This window comes from Mixophyes fleayi, chromosome 1, assembly GCF_038048845.1.
Source record: "Mixophyes fleayi isolate aMixFle1 chromosome 1, aMixFle1.hap1, whole genome shotgun sequence".
NCBI classification, from domain to species: Eukaryota; Metazoa; Chordata; class Amphibia; order Anura; family Limnodynastidae; genus Mixophyes; species Mixophyes fleayi.
Genome location: NC_134402.1, coordinates 178,052,377 through 178,073,128, shown reverse-complemented (window position 1 = coordinate 178,073,128; position 20,752 = coordinate 178,052,377). Strand labels below are relative to the sequence as shown.

At 39.0% G+C, this 20,752-nt stretch overlaps 1 protein-coding gene across 3 annotated transcripts in view; it reads left to right on the top strand.

The window, feature by feature from the left end:
* Nucleotides 1-20,752, top strand: part of BMP2K (BMP2 inducible kinase) — a 127,155-nt gene that overhangs the window by 74,781 nt on the left and 31,622 nt on the right. The window contains exons 6-11 of one of the 3 annotated variants that reach the window (XM_075204562.1): nt 1,491-1,572; nt 6,525-6,657; nt 8,090-8,193; nt 10,470-10,549; nt 17,825-17,976; nt 18,262-18,446. In XM_075204562.1, the coding sequence (XP_075060663.1) occupies nt 1,491-1,572; nt 6,525-6,657; nt 8,090-8,193; nt 10,470-10,549; nt 17,825-17,976; nt 18,262-18,446 (736 nt within the window). Of the gene's footprint in view, nt 1-1,490; nt 1,573-6,524; nt 6,658-8,089; nt 8,194-10,469; nt 10,550-17,824; nt 17,986-18,261; nt 18,447-20,752 lie in introns of all 3 variants that reach the window. The other 2 variants (XM_075204561.1, XM_075204560.1) reach the window with 2 other exon arrangements.

Below are 20,752 nucleotides of genomic sequence, written 5' to 3'. Positions count from 1 at the left end.
AACTAGGTAGCAGAAAGCATTCAATGGTGAAGACTATAAAGGGTGTGCTATGCCTAATTGCAGGCAGAGCTAAAGCTATAGTAGTGATCCTAAATACTTGGTTTTAGCTTGGATTGGGTTTGCATACAAGGTTGCTTGTTGACATAAAGCAGATAATAAATGTGACAAGATGAGAACAGACAATGCAGGTGGATGGAGGCATACTGGTATGTACTGTAAATAGAAATAAGGGAATATATGCAAGAGGGAACGGCTACATGATGTCATGTTAAAGGGTCTGGATCATAAAAATCAAACGATACGATGAGCTTTGGAACGATAATCCTTCATCCCTGCAGTGTACACACTAATGTGATATCAGGCCGAACGGTCGTCTATCATTTGACTGGCCCAATTATTGGCTGAAAACACTGTAGTGTGTACCCAGCCTTACTTGGATGTCTCTTGTGACCTTTTTTTTTTTTTTTTTGTGTTTGTTTTGTTTTTTTTAAAGCAAATCAAGAAGCACACAATGGATTCTCTTGTGTTTATTCTGTCTACATGATGTCCTTTCTTTTATATACAACCGAAATATGCTCCTACCCCTTATGTGACACATTAATATGCATTCTCTGATATTACACAGCTTAAGTTATTTGGCATCTTGGAGAAGGAGCACGCTCTTCTATTTGTTATACTGGAGGGAAAGGCATAATGCATTTTTAGTTAATCTATTTAGCTAATTTTGTTTATTTTTTGCTGTAAGATCAAATATTAGATTATCATTGTTCTGATATTGTAAATACTTCTCGATCTTTTGTGATTTTTAAACATTTTTTGCCATGTGTTATGTGTACTACTTGGACATCATGCATATACTTATAAGGCTCTCTCCAACACTACTGCCCCTTTTATCTCTAACCTCCTCTCCATTCACACTCCTGCCCGCTCCCTGCGCTCGGCCAACGACCGCCGCCTCTCCTCCACTCTTATCACCTCTTCCCACTCCAGAATCCAAGACTTTTCCCGTGCAGCCCCCCTTCTCTGGAACGACCTTCCTCGTTCCATCCGTCTCTCTCCTACACTGTGCTCCTTCAAACGTGCACTCAAAACTCACCTCTTCCTCAAAGCCTACCAACCATCTACTTAACCCCCATCTCCTCCATTTGCTTGTCCTCCCTTCTCTCCTCTTGCCTCAACTGGCTCCTCTTGTGCCTGGTCTGTTTACCCTCCCTTAGGATGTAAGTTCGTATGAGCAGGGCCCCCTCCCCTCCTGTCTCCATACCTGTTCTTCCGCTCCGTCTTTACTGCATATGACTGGCCGGAGTTTCTGTATTGGTACTTTTTGTTCATTGTTCTGTATGGTTTCACCCTGTATAGTCAACTGTTAGTACTGTGTGCGGCGCTGCGGATACCTTGTGGCGCCTAACAAATAAATGATAATAATAATATATATATATTTATTATGTATATATTTGAATTTCAATATATGTGCATTATGACTCTTTCAGGTATACCACACTCTCGTACAGGGCTCCTGAAATGATCAACCTTTATGGGGGAAAGCCAATCACTACAAAAGCTGATATATGGGTAAGAAATAGATCATATTAATACAGATGAACATTTGTTGCAATAATAGGATTGTGGCGGCTTCCTCCAAGTAATGCTATTTTTATCTTGACATTCACATTCCAGTGATTTATTTCATTTCAGGTTTTAGCTTCAAGAACGTCCTCTTGCAAACAGATTTCACCCCGACAGGGAACACATGGAATGTTTTGTGTATTTGAGTACATCAACCAATGAAACTAAAACGTCAAATACATTACTTCCCAAAACAGGATTGTTGTAGCAGTAAAGCATAACAAAAACAAAACAAATTTCCCTGCAAATACAATAATGCACGTAAATCACTAGGCACAAATACAATAATGCATGTAAATCACTAGGCACAAGCCATGGCCCAGTAAATCAGAAGAATATTGACACTTAGAGTAGCCTTGATTCAGAAACTGACAATGTAACAAGTGACAAGAATTTCTGGACTGTTTAATGTAAAAAGAAATGAGTTTATGGTAGACACACTTCAAACACCCAGTTTAGCACAGTAACGGAAAAAAGATTAAAGAATGCCAATATTTTGAATGTGTGATTGAGTGCATTACATTTGCGTCTTTATTAAGGTTTTGTGAAGAGAACAGCCAATTCTAGATCCATCCTTTTATAAAAATCTTCTTTCATCATATTTGTCCCTATAACCCCCTATATTTTTGTTTCCTATTATCTTTGTGTTTCATTAATTTCTTTATGTATATTTTATTGTGGTATGTGCAATTTGTCTTTAACATACCCAGTTGACCAACTCATATACTTTTCATTACATGTAAATTATGTAGAGTCTGTGGCTAATGAATCTACATGGCAATTCTGATTTTCAATTCTGTGGAATATATTGGCATTAAACTACGAGTAAATCATTGTTTGTAAACACTTTAAAAGTGTGCTATGCTTTCTAAGCACGGTTATTGTATTCTGTAAAGCAAGGTTTCTCAATTTATTTATTTTTTGTGTAATTTGAACCCCTGTGAGAGACCAAATGTTTACCAAGAACTATCCAAATTGATTTTGTTTATACGAAGTGTCCCATAATGTGTGTACGTACATTAATTCTAAGTAAATTTATACCAAGCCACTGCTTATTTATGTATATTTTAAAAATACACCTTTTGATTAGTTTTGCATATATCTTATTCTTTACTAATTTAATGTTATTTTGAGTAACAGACTGAAGGACTCCTTGAGGTAAATTTATCAAGCTGCGGGTTTGAAAAAGTGGAGATGCTGTCTATAGTAATTAGATCAGATTCTAGCTGTCATTTTGTAGAATGCACTAAATAAATGACCGCTAGAATCTGATTGGCTGCTATAGGCAACATCTCCACTTTTTGGAACCTGCAGTTTGATATATTTTCCCCCTTGAATCTGTTTTCCCCCTTTAAACATGAAATGAGAATCTTCTCTCCTGCCACAGTCCAAATGGGAACATCAATTAAGTAATTCAAATAGACATCCGCAACTTCATTTAACAGCCACACTAATTAGGAAGGTTTAAGGCACAATTAGCCAATCAGAAGCAGCCAGCCCCTTGAGAGATTAGTCAACTGACTGTTCTATATACATAAGTATCCAGGTCTACCTCTGTAGTAAATACGTGAACATGTTCTTAGTGTACTCAGCCTACACTTGCCGCCCCTTCCCTCCAGTGTTCCGCCTCTCCAAGCGTATGGAGCTGAAAGTGTAAGATACAATAAAATCTGCATACAGATCTACATTCATCGCTACATGGGCCCCATGTTATGTTTAACTGGTATTGTGCTATGTTTTTTTCTGCTTGACAGACACCCGCCTTTGAAATAGAAATGGCAGCTTAATATTGATCAACAATGGCCAGCCATTTAGCCGTTATCTTCAGCTCAGGCAGATAATATTCTTTATTAATAGTTTGTATATAAGTTTTTTTTATTTTATTTTCATAGAACTTGCAGTAGCAGCAGCACCGTTTTGCTGTTAAAGCAATATGCTATGGCCAATTAAATACTTTGGTTGACCTTTGCCATCAATTAAAATGGCTGCCCGCTGTTGTCTTTATAATAAAGGGTTCTCTTATAAATATCAGAAAAGTACAGCAGTGCAGAGCAAAAAGAAAGATGTAAGCAATAAACTTTAAGTGGTTATCATGTTTTTCTCTTATTTTTTATGAGAATGAATAGTACGCTTTTGGAAACAGTAAGCCGTATACATATGAAATGAGTTAGTGAGTAGTGAAAGCTCTTTATTTTATCTAACTTAATCATAGAGGTGACATTATACTTAAACTGTGCTTATTTGGGTTTCTGTAAAGGTTCTTTGCCATACATGGTCAATGCTGAATTTATGTGTCTTGTGAGTCTGGCACAGCTTCTTGTACAGCTGGACTAAATCCTGTTACTGCCATCAAGTTTGCTAACACAGGCTGGTAATGCTTGGCCCTGTAGAAAGATCAGCTGTTGCAGCACAATCACTGAGACTTAATTTAAAAGTATTAGAGCAATGGCTGTATGTGAAGTCTTTTATATTTAAACAAGAAACAAAACAGTAGTGTGATAATATACCTTTTCACAATCTGCATACTTACCGGTAATCCTTAGTTGTCAGTGTTTGAATACAGTTCTGCAGAACAATTTGGTTCTTTTCCATGTGAATTAAAGCTGCTCACAAGTAGTTACAAGTTATATAGACCTAGAGCACCACACCAGAATAATACTGGACATTATTGTAATGCAATGGTATTGTGTTTTTAAAGAAAAAGTCTAATATATTAAGTTGGGTTTATTTTTACTTTATTGTTCTGTATATGTTCAATAACCTTACAAGTAGCAATAGTTCTGGTCTCTGAACCTTTTTTTTTTTTTTTATCTTCGTATTTCAAATGGTTATTATGAATAGGACCCGCTACAGTTTGACCTACTGCACCGTGCGCCTAGCAGAAAATGATAAAAAAAAAAGTTGCACAGTACTATTTGCTTTTAACAAGCATCTGCCATAGATAGAAATGGCCTTATGTTATTTAATAAGACCAATGATTGATGGTTTACAGTGGACATTTTTTGTGTGTCTCCGTTGTTAGGATTTATCTACATCATTGTAGATATTTCCATTCTGCTAATACACTAGTGGGGCAGAAATGAAAATGCACAAATCTTTGAACACTTGAACTGTCACCGAGAATTTTGGTAAGGTTGCAAAAGTTAAAGGTGCAAGCAAACCCACCAGCACCCATATTTCCTTGCACAGACAGGATAGAATATAAATAGTGCTTGGTGTTTACGGTAGCTGACTGGATTACTGTTGTGGGATATGTAGGTGCCCCAAAATATTTAGCGTTTTTTTTGTTTGTTTTTTTTTTAGTTTTTAAATTGTAACACACTGCAGAATATTCTGGTGTTCTATAAATAAATAATGTGGTGTTGTTTTTCCTGTATACATTTGTTCTCTTGGCGCAGTTCGAATTATTTCATATTATGTAGCAGAAAATAGGGTTGTCAGTGACCGCTAATTTGCTTGACTGCACATCTGTGTTGAAAGATTGACTACAAAAGAATATCACCTATTTGTCTGGTGATAAAATAACTTTTAATGTCAGCATAGCTTGCAGTGTTTTTTTTCTTCCAAATAAGTACTAAATGTTACAGCAAAATATTTACAGAATTGTATTACTGACCTTGGTTCCTAGCTGGTGTTTCTGTTATAAACAATTTTAATGTTAACATTAACTTTTATACTGTTTTTTCATGGATTATGTAAACAGTGCAATTGTTATGGCTTTATGCATTTCAGTGGAGTGTGCATATTGTCTTTGCATTTTTTGTGTGATTTGTGTATACCACTTTAAGGCCCTTTCCCACCGGTGTTGTGTCAAAAAGTTCAACCCACTTGTGAAAAAGCATGTAAGCACTATGCATTTGTACATAAATCCAATAAGCAATTTATATGAGCTTTTCTCACTCATTTCAATGGCCAATTCATTTCAATGAAAGGGAGAGTCTCTGTACATACATTTCTACTTGGGTAATATGTACCCTCCCTCCCATATTCCTCCTTCAGTGCCTTTAAAACAGGTAGACCTCAAGCATGGAGTCCCCCTGCTAGAGTGTAAACCTGCCCCAGACTAGACAGTGTGCGACAAACCTCAATGATGGGACCTCATTAAAACCACACAGGTCACCGCCTTGCAGACACTAACAGCACTGATAAAGGCGCTGGGCTTTTTGTTCAGGGCAATAAGGAAAATTGAGATGAATGGAGTGGCAACTTTCCACCTCAGCACTTTCATTATTATGGTAAAGGGGTCCTTAAAACTCCATTCTATTATATTAAATTAGGAAAAATATGATAGTAAAAACTCTCCTTACCTTCGTTCACCAGTTTATTAATAATAAAAAAAATCTTTATGTGTAATCAAGTGAGATTAATGGTATATCTAATTGTGATCTATGGGAAAGTCTACCACTTGTAATACACAGATAATTACAATCCAAGGGAAATCATTTTCATGTAATCAAAGAAATTGTAAACCAAAGGAAATCTCCTTGGAATTGATGGGAAATTGTAATCCAAGGGAAATCATCTTGTACTCTATGGGAATAAAAAAATAAAATTGCTCTACTAGTAACTCGGCTGCAGAATGACTAGGAACTGAATTGAATGGGAGTCCCCTTAGCTGTTCATCCAGTCCCAAGAATTTTCCTATTGTTGTTATTATTATTGTTGTTGTTGTTGTTGTTGTTATTATTATTATTATTATTATTATTATTATTATTATCATTAATTTATATAGCGCCACTAATTCTGCAGCACTGTACAGAGAACTCACTCACATCAGTCCTTGCCCCATTGGACAATAACAACTTAAGGAAGATTACGGGCTGAGACCAGCCTGTAGTTGTCTCATATATTACACTTAAAAGTAGTTGTAAATTTACACTAAACAATCTGTTTTTCAGGCACTGGGCTGCTTATTATATAAGCTTTGTTTTTTCACCCTTCCCTTCGGAGAAAGTCAAGTCGCTATCTGTGATGGGAGTTTTACCATTCCAGACAATTCTCGCTATGACCACAAGTTACATTGCTTAATTAGTAAGTATCTGGTACTGTTGATAAGTATAACTTGTGAAAGTGAACCATCTGGATGGATAAAGTTCATCAATGTGTATTTATGAAAAATATATAAGGTGGCAGTTCATTTGGTTTGTTTTGCAAATGTACTTGTATATTACATGAAACGTATGACACCGTTTCATGTAATAATATAATAAAGAGTGTAATTTTATGGTATAAAGTCACTCTAAATATTACTGCAATATTCTTGTTTTGGAAATATTTAGTGGTTGTTTAGGATAATAAAAAATAAGTAAAACCATTCAGTATCATTTAACCTCGGTGCTGCCGCACGAATTCATTTTCACTGTCAAAACTTTTTGCTATAACATTTATTTTAAAATGGTGTTCGGGTATAAGCAAGAATGGCAGAATAAAAGAGGGAAGACTGGCAAACTTAAAACCCAGGCATTCTTTCTGGCTTCCCCAAATAGGTTGTGCCAAATACAAGCACTGTTGTGCCAAACAGAGCTAGCCTAATCTTTTGTGGCAAAATGTTGGCACAATTGCAAGCATAACCTTTTATGTCTGAACACAGTCAAAGTGAAGGTTGAATTTTCATTTACAACCATGCCAGTCTAATTCAGGTCTTTGCTGTGATGGCACAAAATTCACCTCTAGTCTGCATTTAGAAATGGCATGTCAGACATTTGTGTTTGGTTTGGAGTGTTCCTTACTAATACTGAATTTTTAGAAATAATGGTGCTATTTAAAATAAAATGTAGTAGTGATATTTCGGTAAATTTCCTGGGGGGGACAGCAAATGTTACAGGAATCTCTGGAAATATATTTTGCATATAAAGAGATTATCTATGATGTAGTAGTCCATGGCAATTTTGACAATATTTTGTTTATCTGGACATATAGTTCAATTTATACCCTTGCTATAATTATTTTTTAATGAGACAGGTTGTCATCTCCATTTTGGCAAGTCTGGGGATTTTTATTACAGAACACTGGACCGTAGTATTGAACTGGATTCTTTTTATCTAGCTATTTATTGCTTATGGAAATTCAGCAGTTTGGCCTAGTTTCAAATGACATAGCAGTAGATTACAACTAATACCTATGCTGCCATTAGCAGCATTTCAAAGTAATGTTCATGTTTTGTTTTATTTTAAACATCAAAAAGTGCGTATGGGCAATTATTATATAAATTAAAAAAAGCAAAATGTAAATTATGAATGCAGCCATAAAATAAATAATACACTTTCTTATGATCAAATCGGGATCCAAACTAGATGATGTGTCAAATTATATATTATTTAAAAACATCTGAAAGTCTACTCATGAAGTCATTGTCTGAAGAATAGACCAGAACAGGATTCAAATAATTTATTAGCAAATGGCAACAACCAAGGCTGTATGATGATTTTGTACCTCTGTAGTAACTTCAAGCTTGTGTTTTCAGGGTATATGCTTGAACCTGATCAGGAACGAAGGCCTGACATCTACCAAGTATCATATTTTGCCTTTAAACTAGCTAAGAGAGATTGTCCAATACCCAATGTATATGTGAGTATTTTACTGTTCAACATACTTACAAAAGATTTCCCTCTCAAAACATTTCTGAGATGGGCCAAACCAATAGTGATGGAATCTTCCCATTCACATAGATTTATTTTGTTTTATTCTTTTAGTGTCCTGAAAGGTACATAATTGGTGGTTTACGTAAGGATTTGATGAACTGTTTGTTTGTGGGTATCATATGTACTGTATGCATTCGTTCCATCTTCAAGATATAATGTAGGCTGGAATTCCATCACATTTTGAGCTGCATTTACAGCTGTGATGCTGTTTGGCTCTCTACCAGCTTTGCACATCTGGACACTGCAATTTTCACCCATTCTTATTTGAAATTTTGCTTGCATTTCATAAGGTGGGATGGGGACCATTGGTGAACACCAATCTTTAAATAATTTCATAGACTCTTTAGGGAATAAATGATAAATAAATGATGATGATGATGGAATCAAGGTCTGGGCCAGGATCTTTGTGTATTTAATCTGTTTCAATTTGGCTTTGCTGTATGTTTTGGATAATTGTCCTGCTGGAATGTAAATGTTCTCCCAAGTATTATGGCTCTTGTAGACTACAGCAAGTTTTCCTCCAAGATTTGGCCATATCTTGCTCCACCCATTTTGTCATTTATTTTTACAAGTTTTGAAACCGCCCCATAGCATTATGTTACCGCCACTATGATTTACTGTAAAGACAGTGTTCTTGAGATAATGCACAGTATTAGACTTGCGCTGAAGCCATAAAGTTTCTAACACACCATAGAGTTTGGTATGAGCATCTTCCACATGCTTTCTGGCAAACAAGGCAATATTTCATGTGATTGTTTACCAACAATATTAATTGTATGGCCCTCTGTAAAGTGCAGGTTTGTGAAATGCTCAGACTATTGTCTGAAGGAAAGTTTCTACCATGAGGGACTATAACTCTTAGAGTTGCCATAGTTCTCTTGGTGGCCTTCCAAACAAGTGCCTTTCTTCAGCTGGGATTCTGTTTGGAAGATGGCCTCTTCTAAACAAGTTGTGCCATATTCTCTTCAATTCTTTATGATTGACTTAACAATGCTAAACATTTTTGAAATCTTTGTATATCCTTTTCCTGGTTGGCTTTTTAACAACCTTTTTTCAGACTTGCTTTGAATTTTCTATGATGCTCATGATGAAACTCATGTTTGGATATGTACTAACAAACTATGGGACCTTTCATAGGTGTATTCATTTTAAAATCACATAGTGTAAGATGTTATATAATATACTATAATAGTAGTGAGATACTCATTCTTGGATCACTTAGCAATGTTCTCCCCAGAACATTTTGCCAGTCAAGTGGCATTAAAAAGTAGCCAGGTGAGGGCAATGTAATTTTCTGCGATGATAATGAAACATTTTGGAGATTATTGCCCACACCTGCAAGGACCAATCAGACTGGTGGTCTAACACACACTGCTGGCTGTAGTGCTCACATAGTGCCTGTTCCAATAGGAGAAACAATGGTTTAATTATGCTATAACAGGACTCTGTTGGGCTCCAAGAGCCAGGTGGTAAGTAAAAACAGCCGGGTGGTGTTCCCGGGAAATAGGTGCTGGGGAGAACACTGCATAAGGAACCCTAGTTAGCACGGTGGACATGAGAGCACCCCAACATCTGAACCAACAATGAGGTCTGGTGAGTTCTCAATATACCCAATTTATAAGGCAAAATGCTATCACAGACTCATATGGATGGACCATTGTATACAACACAAGAATCATGATGCACTAACGGCTGCAGCTAAACTAGCAAATAATACCTATGCCTGCTTTGCTTTATTAATATTTCTTGTTTAAGGGAAACTATCTAATTGGCTTCATGAGTGATCACTGAAACAATAATATGTCCTCTGTTCTTCAGAATAGCACTCAGATTAAGTCTTTGCTGATGTCAATGTGTTTCTGTTTTAAAGAAGAACTTAACTATTTTTCAACTTAGGACTTCTGAGGGCAAAATATGAACATGAGTATCTTGTTATCACAAAGGAAAAATGTACAATTGTGTTTTATTGTAATGGAATGTGTTTAATAGGAACAATTCCCATGCCACAGTTTACAAATAACATAAAATATGGGCTAACTGTAGTTTTATTGAAGTAATAATGCTATTAAATTACAATACAGTTGTGCAACTTTTTTTAAAAAAAATTGAAGTTACATTATAATTTTATTTAATAAAAAGTATACTAGCATTTCAAGTAATGTATTTTTGAACATATATCACTTTTTAAAACTAATCTTGCAGAATGCCGCAATTCCACAAGCTCTTCCAGAACCCATGACTGCAAGCGAAGCTGCTTCTAAAAAAAGTCAAATAAAAACCAGGTGAGTTGTAGCATTGTAATTTAACATATATTGATCGATCCTTCAACAAAATGGCCCATTTAACAATACGAATACCATCTATTTTCATGCTGCTATAGATATGGCATTAGTGTATCTAGTTTTAGGCTCTGCTGTCTTTGAAGACATGTACAGAATTCACATTGACAAAGGACTGAGTGGGATAGCCTGTTGTCACAAAAACAAACGTAGCTTTGTGAGCCACATATCAGAAAAAGTGGACTTGACTAGGCAGAGTTGAAGCTTGTCATTTCTTTGCTAGGGGCTGTCAAACTTCGTTTTTACACCTGCTTGGTTGAAAATTTAACTTTAATTCAGTGGGAATCAAAGAAGAATACATTTGCATTTCATGCAGATGTATGCAAAGAAAAATAATGTACCGTATTTTTCGCTCCATAAGACGCACCTGACTATAAGACGCACCTAGTTTTAGAGAAGGAAAACATACACTGGCCCCTTCACTCACACAAAATACACTGGCCCCTTCACTCACACTCACCAACACACACACACACACACACACACACTATATTAACACACTGATCCCCATTCTTAGACACACATGCTATGTTAGCACACTGGCACACACAGTATAGCCTCCAGCACACACACAGTATAGCCTCCAGCACACACACAGTATAGCCTCCAGCACACACACAGTATAGCCTCCAGCACACACACAGTATAGCCTCCAGCACACACACAGTATAGCCTCCAGCACACACACAGTATAGCCTCCAGCACACACACAGTATAGCCTCCAGCACACACACAGTATAGTCTCCAGCACACACACAGTATAGCCTCCAGCACACACACAGTATAGCCTCCAGCACACACACAGTATAGCCTCCAGCACACACACAGTATAGTCTCCAGCACACACACAGTATAGCCTCCAGCACACACACAGGATAGCCTCCAGCACACACACAGGATAGCCTCCAGCACACACACACAAACACTATAGCCTTATCTTATTCCCTCAGGTGTCTTCAGCGCTGCGGGTCCTCCTGAAGGAAGGAAGAAAATAAAACTTACATGTCCAGCGTGGAGAAGTGGGTCCCAGCCAGGCTGCAGATCCTCCTGATCATCCGTCCCCCTGCCTATCTGTGAGGACCTAGCTATCACATGGGACGTCTTGTGTGATAGCTAGGTCCTCACAGATAGGCGGAGGGACGGACGCTCAGGAGGATCTGCAGCCTGGCCGGGACCCACTTCTCCACGCTGGACATGTAAGTTTTATTTTCTTCCTTCCTTTCTGGCATGCAGTATTCGCTCCATAAGACGCACACACTTTTTCCCCTACTTTTTTGGGGGGAAAAAGTGCGTCTTATGGAGCGAAAAATACGGTAATTTAAAAGCTGAAATCTCAGACAGTAAATGGCACACTGAATTGTTCTAATCACAATCTGAGTGTTGGGGTACAGAATTTTTGGATCGTTATAATAAGATGGGGGAGTCAACAGAACACACGTAGTGCTTAGATATTACTATATAACTTTTAGGCACGCACGGCACACAGCTAAATGCAAAAGCTCAAAAGAAGATGGTCTGTGTCACTCATTAGTTGCCTGTTGTGAATTACCCCCAATTATTTTTTTATTTAAATTTCTAATTATATGTAAAGGAGGAGAATATCATAATATCCTGCTACATGTACAGTGCAAAATGAGGAAATAATGAAAAAGTTGAATTTGAGCACCATCTTGTGGTAGAAAAAGAAACATATTTTTCAGGACTGCTAAATATTATAGTGTTTGTGTGTTTTGCATGGAGCATACACAAATTAAATACAGAAGAAAATTCAGTGTGCATCTCCCTAATACACTTTGTCGGTGTAAGAGTAAAATGGTGCATGAGCCGCTTCTCTGTGTTCCATTTTGCAAAGCTCTTTGCATTGGGATCAGCGATCCTTGTGTACACCGAAGTGTCTTCTGTGTCTCATCCACTTGCACTCTGTGCAAAGGTTGATGCAGAGAAGAAATATGCCCATGTGAAGAAGGCCAAATAATATCCACTTCTCTTTGTGATCATTATGGAGCCGTTAGCAAGAATGGTCCCCAAGAGTACAAACTTTTTTTTATCTGCAGGTGATGTTCTACAAACACTTATAAAGCAACCAGATACAACCAATCTACTTAAACTTCTTAAGAAAACTTATGATTTCCAATGGCAAACCCAAAGCATGAAATATCTGGGTGTCTATTGGACAAGATAATACGATCAGCTTTTTTTAAATTTTAGTGCTCTCCAGTGTTATAAAATATATAAAAATTTGATTGTGTAAGAAACCCAAGGTGCGTACTTGTATACTTCAAATACAGGTCTGGGTCTCCACAACATTCAGAAATATTATATAAAAGACCAAGTGACACATTAGGTCTTAAGCCATGCCTACACAAGTACAAGACTAAGGACAGACATAGAAGCTCACCTTTTAGGAATGTATTCCCTTACACATTGTTTTGGACCCTCCCCCCACCTACTCAATTACCTGCGTCACTACGTTTTTACATTAGCCCTATTAGACTACAGTACACTGCTATATAATCTAATTCCAAATTCATCCAAAATGATATCGTTCTGGAATAACCCAGCATTTCCACCAGAACAGAATCATCATTCCTTTGGGCTACTTACAACATTTTTGTGGGATCTGGCTTACTGTAGCTCCTTTCCAGAGTTTGCAGAACTCCATGAGTCATCTCCCTCATGATTTGTTTTTTCAATTCTTACACTTTTATAGATCAAACCCGTTGACACCGACGATAACCCAATCATCCTTGCTAGAGATATTTTGTAAACCGTAATCTAATCCTACTGATCTTATAAAATCTTTCTACAAATTGTTGGTTGCGTATAGCCACCCTGAGAAGGAACAACATGACTTAAAATGGGAGGAGGACATGGGGCAGAGACCCTGGAGGTTGCAGGTTAAGAATCAGAGAAAGGATTGCTAAGAGTTCTATTTGAGTAAAATTGAAGGAAAAAGACGATAAAATCTTCTATAGATTGTACTGGGTATCCACCCGGCTGCATTTGATCTTTCCCAGTGGTCTAATAGGTGTTGGATGGATTGTGGAAAATGTCAGGTCCCCGCACCGCTCCTGGGCGCCGGGGAATGGTCGCCCGTCTGCAATCTTGCTCACGACCCATTGCCTAGCAACGGAATGCTCTTTTCCGGATGTCGGCTTTCCTCCAGTGCACGCATGCACATTCCAGCTGCGTCCCATTGCTAGGCAGCGGGACGCTTTCTCTGTGCCTCCATCGGCGGTCAGAGCACATCTGACCGCCGAGATTATTCTCCCCAATCAGGATCTATTTCCTGCTACTTAAGGACCCCACATCCACTGGCACATTGCCAGAGTATTGATTCACCAGTCTCTAGGGTTCCAGAGTCCTTCTCCTTATTCCTCTTTATTGCTATTGTACCTGACCTTCGGCTTGCTCTTTGACTACCCCTTTGGCTTTGTGATTCGGTCCTGCATTGTCCGCTAGTTCCTGACCTCGGCTTACTCTGACCATTCTTCTGGATTCCCCTTTTGTACCTCGCCTCGGCCATCCTGTGTACACTCCATTGCACTGGTGCTAGCTGGGAGAACCGCGACCTGCGCACCTCACGTAGCCAAGCCCATACCTCCTTGCGGGGGTCCCTGGTGAATACCGGGGGTGCGTTACATTCTGCGCCTCTGTCTAGCAGCATCAATACCAGTCAGTGGCTACCTCCGTACTCATAACGTGTCAGAATAGAAGGAACCCTGTTTCACATATGGTGTGGTTACCCTAAAAATTCTGCATTTCTGCATGACGTACATAATTTTATCCAGGAAATAACAGGAATTGTTCTTCCCATATGCCTTTCTTATTTACCGCGCTGCCCAGGAGACTCCCAATCAGCAACACTCATTGAACAAATCCTTAAAGCAGCAAAGTGTTAGATTTCATCCTATTGGGGATGAATAGTATTTGCCATACTTGCGATAGTATTAACAAAGCTTGTCTAATATACAATTTAGATGTCTGGCTTTCGTACTATGAGACCCCAACTTGAGTATCAACATGAAAAATATAATCATTTGATGGATCTGAGTGTACTATATTGGCATTGGTGACTTTATAAGCTGCCTTCCAACCTAAACTCTTCCTTGTGAACACCTTGAGCTGTCCTCCCACTTCTTCCCTACCATGGTCTACACAGATATCGACAATGCCTTCTTTTTTGTTTTATCTTCATTAGAATAAATATAACTGGCATTTGAACGAAGTGTTCTGTTTTGTATTTGTTGTAGATTTATCAGAACTTGTGAAAAAAGTGCTTTGAGTCTTCCTCTCACTTATCTCTTTTCTGTAACCCTTTCACCAAAATGTATTTGTAAAATTCCATAAAATATAGTTTTTAAAAACACATAACCAAATAAGCTCTAAATCACAGCAACGTTTTAATGATATCATTTGACCAATATATCATGTTGATGCCTGAAATTGTTTGCATCAAATAAACAATAAATACACAGATATTAATTAAAACATAATTTATATGATGACAATGTAAAGGAGTTCTTCATAACAAACGTATAACAAAGAGGAAGTGTGGATTATTGGCTTCCTATACACATGGGTGGGGTACGGCATATCGATGCCGAGTACCCCAACAAGACTTACCCTGACATGAGGACTCCGAAGGGCTCCTTCCGGACCATCAGCGATAATAACTCCTCTTCAAAACGACTTCTAAGCGACTTCACCCAATCACGATCAAGTAAGAAGCCTGCTCCACTTGATGAAGTCATGTACAACGTAGAAGGCATTGTAAACTACATTGTTCATTGGTGCATACTTACATTACCCCCTTAACAACGATAATACCGTCGCCATGGTGAATGACGTCATCAAGTGGAGCAGGCTTCTTACTTGATCGTGAATGGGTAAAGTCGCTTTGAAGACGTTTTGAAGAGGAGTCGTCATCGCTGATGGTCGAGAAGGAGCCCTTCGGAGTCCTCATGTCGGGGTACGTCTTGTCGGGGTAGTCGCCATCGATATACTAACTACCACCGATACACAGGCATATTGTATAACCAATAACAGTCCCACTTAGACAATTTCAACAAATTATCTTCCCCACTCCAGTTCCACAACCAGGTTTCCAAAGCCACATCCATCGGGGTGCAAGTATGCCCCTTTTGGACACTGAAAATCAGAACTGTTGGCAGATATCATCTTGCTTGATTAACATGGCTAACCACAATGAACAGACCCAGTTGTGCAACACTCAGGCCCAGTGACTTGCACACAAGGCCTATAGTGTACAGTCATGGCCAAAAGTTTGTGAGAATGACACAAATATTATTTCTAACAAAGTCTGCTGTCTCAGTTTTTATGATGACAATTTGCATATACTCCAGAATGTCATGAAGAGTGATCAGATGAATTGCAATTCATTTCAAAGTCCCTCTTTGCCATGACAATGAACTTTATCCCAAAAACATTTCCACTGCTTTTCAGCCCTGCCATAAAAGGACCAGCTGACAGCAGGTCAGAGATTCTTTCGTTAACACAGGTGACAGTGGTGATGAGGACAAGGCTGAAAATCACTCTGTCATGCTGATTGAGTTAGAATAACAGACTGGAAGCTTTAAAAGGAGGGTGGTGCTTGAAATCCTTGTTCTTCCTCCGTTAACCATGGTTATCTGCAAGGAAACACGTGCAGTCATCAATGCTTTGCACAAAAAGGGCTTCACAGGCAAGGATATTGCTGGTAGTAAGATTGCACCTAAATCAACCATTTATCAGATCATCAAGATCTTTAAGGAGAGAGGTTCAATAGTTGTGAAAAAAGCTTCAGGGCGCCCAAGAACGTCCAGAAAGCACCAGGACCCTCTCCTAAAGTTCATTTGTGGGATCAGGACACCACCAGTGCAGAGCTTGCTGAGGAATGGCAGCAGGCAGGTGTGAGTGCATCTGCACACACAGTGAGGTGAAGACTTTTGGAGGATGGCCAGCAAAAAACATCTGGGTCAGACTCCTATTCTGCAAAAAGTACAGGGATTGGACTGCTGAGGACTGGGTCATTTTCTCTGATGAATTCCCTTTCAGATTATTTGGGACATCTGGAAAAATACTTGTCTGGAGAAAGACAGGTGAGCGCTATCATCAGTCCTGTGTCATGCCAGCAGTAAAGCATCCTGAGACTATTCATGTGTGGGGTTGCTTTCTCAGCCAAGGGAGTGGGTTCACTCACAATTTTTCCTAAAAACACAGCCATGAATAAAGAATGGTACCAAAACATTCTTCAAGAGCAACTTCTTCCAACCATCCAAGAACAGTTTGGTTGTGAACAATGCTTTTTCCAGCATGATGGACACCTTACCATAAGGCAAAAGTGATAACTAAGTGGCTCAGGGATCAAAACATCAAAATTTTGGGTCCATGGCCAGGAAACTCCCCAGACCTTAATCCCATTGAGAGCTTGTGGTCAATCCTCAAGAGGCGGGTGGACAAACAAAAACCCACAAATTCTGTCAAACTCCAAGCATTGATTAGGCAAGAATGGGCAGCCATCAGTTAGTATGTGGCTCAGAAGTTGATTGACAGCATGCCAGGGCGAATTGCAGAGGTCTTTAAAAAGAAGGGTCAGCACTGCAAATATTGACTCTTTGCATAAACTTAATGTAATTGTCAATAAAAGCCTTTGACACTTGTGATTGTAGTTTTACTTTAGTATACCATAGCAACATCTAACAAAAAGGTCAAAAACACTGAAACCGCAAACTTTGTGAAAACCAATACTTGTCTTTCTCAAATCTTTTGGCCATAACTGTAGACGGCTGATGCCCTCACACATTGTCACATCACAGTCATTGTTCTACCACATTTCCACTATACCCAGTCTAATCAATCACAATTAAATGTTGATATGGAGGGCAGGTCTTTTTGAGCGCACAAACAGCAATATGTGGCCAATTTGGACTAAAACTATTAACCATGGCCATGTGACTGTGCATGTACGGACAGCTTAGATATTCGCCTAGATAAACGTCTTTTCAGAAATCATTTGCATCTAGACATATTTTCCTCACTGTCTCTGTCAATGGATTTCTAGTCCATGTTTTGGGGTTTGTGTTTTTTTACCACAAAGGGACTACAGAAGTCTCAATAGTCAGTGCTGATGCTAGAGAGAAGTCAGCCAGATATTGGGTCAAATGGAATCATAAAGCTATTTTATTTATGTTTCATAACATTGCTTTCCCATTACAGAATAACAGATTCACTTGGGCCCACAGAAACCTCAATCGCACCAAGACAGAGACCCAAGGCATTTGCTGGCACAGCCCCAATGAAGGTGCTGAATATCCAGAGTTCCGCAACCCCAGTCAAGATGACAGTGCAAAGTGGTCCAGTTCATCAGAGTCACAATGGTGATAATAAATATCAGGGTACTATTGTACATTGGGTGGTCTCTGTCGGCATAATATGGGTGAAAGTTTTCAGTATTTACTACAACAGAAGAGGGTGGGGGATAATGTTCTCTAAAGAAGAATTATTTAGAACACGTAATTAAACAATTTTTGAAAGTTATTATGTATGGTTGTTTGAACAGTGAAATATTTGCTGTAATAATACAGAAGTAACCCTTGGCAAAAAGAATTGTTTGCATTCATCTTTTAACAAGTATGAATTATAACCTTTTGCAGCAGCTTCAGATACAACAACCTCGAGACCGGGCAATGGGCCTGACACACTCTTGGCTCAGGAAAGTAGCCAGCAGCCTCCACAACAGCACAGGGTTTTACAGCAACTACAGCTTGGTGACTGGAGGCTACAACAGCTTCATCAGTTACAGCAGCAGCAATTGCTACAGGAAGCCTACATGCAGCAGGTAGGCAGCACTTTTCACTGTATTCATTGTGTGATATTAATCTCCACTTCTCTAAACACTATATTTTAACTCTAACGACCATGCTAAAGAGCAGCGCCATTAAACCAGTAAATAAGAAATATATATGTGTGTGTGTGTGTATATGTTGGAAAATATATATTGACAAACAGGGACCTCCTAGTGTAATTTTTATGGCTGCCAACCTTATTTACAATAATAAAAATTTGCGTACTGCATAAGGATCATAAACAGCCCATCTGTATGGTATGGTGATCCAATGTATCTCCTATAGATCTCTGCTCCATATTATCTCATAAAACCAAAAAAGAAGAAAGGAAAAAAAATAGCGCAGTAATTAATCAAACACCCATGCAGAAACCCTTATAAGACTTATAAGGTGTAGTTTATACCAGAAAATTCTCCTTCTCAAGCAAGTGTCCAAAGCAATCTGTGAAATTCCACCACAAATATCGTCTTCCCATGCACAGAGAAATTACTTAATTACCCGTGACAAATTTCCTACGTAACTACAATCATATGATAAATTGCTTATCTTCTTTCTCAATAGATTTCTTTTAAGATCTAAAATAAGGTTTTATATTTACGTTAAATCCTTTTTCTCTTGAATCCATTGGGGGGGGGGCACCAGACATTGGAGTATTAAGTGCAGCCAGGAATGAAGTCACTTTCAATTTCAACGTTTAACTATAGCTCCTCCCCTTCCCCCTCCATACTACGCGCCTGTCGGAGCAGTCACCAGTTCTTTTCTAACTAAGTCCCACAGGACAGAGTAGTCGAAGCACAATGAGAGGAGAACCAATGCGTAAAAGGCTGTACATCCGGTGTCCCCTAATGGACTAAAAAGATTTAACGCAAGTATTAAATCTTATTTTATCATTCATCCACTTGGGTGACCCCGAACATTGGGGACATCCCCAAGCTACCCTTACGAGTGGGTTTTACAGTCAATAAACTGGCATCCTGCAAACACATTAAACCTTTAAAATTTGTTAAATGTTAGAACTGAAGACCAGGTGGCAACCCGACACAGCTGCTCAGCCGAGGCCCCATGCCCTGCCGCCCAAGAATCCCCCACTGACCTGGTGGAATGAGCCATTAAATTGGCTACCCCGTCCATTGTAAGCCTAATGGATCACCGACATAATCCATAGATATCTTGAACACTACTCAACCCTTCTTATGGGCCTCATACATGACCAAAAGGCTTTCTGTCTTGCAAATCTCGTGAGTCCTTTGAGCATAGGTCCTCAAAACCATGTCCACATCCAGATATTGAAGAGAGTCCTCTTCCTCTGGAGACCAAGGTCGCAATCACTATATCCTGGTTAAGGTGAAATCTAGAAACCATTTTTAAGCGTAAAGGAAGGCCTGGTCCAAAAGACCACCCTATCCTGATGAAAATTAAGAAGAACAGATTTGCAGGACAAAGCTACCAGCTCTTGCAGTTGATATGGCTAAAAACAGTTTTCCAATTCAGACATTTTAATTCTACTTCATCCAATGGTTTAAATGTAAGATGCATTGTAAGGGGAATGAACATCTGGCAATCTTCTTTGAAAAAAGACAGAGAGGAAAGCGGAGCTTTCAGGGAGCTAAGACTCATCACGGCATCTAGCCCATCCTGGGTGCTTGAAAAGAAGAGGTGTGAAACCCTTTCCTCTCACACTATGCAATATAATGTCTCCACACTCTGTGGTAATTCCTGACCTAAACCGGTTTCCTCATCTTGAGCATGGTTTGGATCACACGATCAGACAAACCCTTTCAGAATCAAGGCTTCAGCAGCCATGCTGTTAAAGCTAGACGTTGTAAACCGCGGTGCAGAAATGGCACACGACTTAACAGGTCTAGTCTGAGCGGCAGCGCTTGTGACTGACCCGCTGACATGATGAGGACGTATGTGTAACTGGATCTTCGTGGCCAATCTAGAGCCACCAGAATGACCCGAACCCCCTTCTCTCTTCACCTTCTTCATGATCCTTTGAAGCATTGCCACTGGGAGAAATAGGTAAATTAGGTGGAACTGGAGGGGCTGACATGGAGTCTGCTAAGAATGCTCTTGGGTCTCTTGCCTTTGAACAAAACAGGTCCACTTTGTGGTTCAACCGTGATGCCATGATATCAACGTCTGCTGAGCCCATCTATTCACAATCTGGCAAAAGACCTCTGGATAAAGAGACCATTCCCAGGCAGTCTGCCTGCTCAGGAAGTCTGCCTCCCAGTTTTCTACTTCTGCACACTCTTGTTCTTGGAGAATTAACGGGAACAAAAGCACTTCTTCCTCC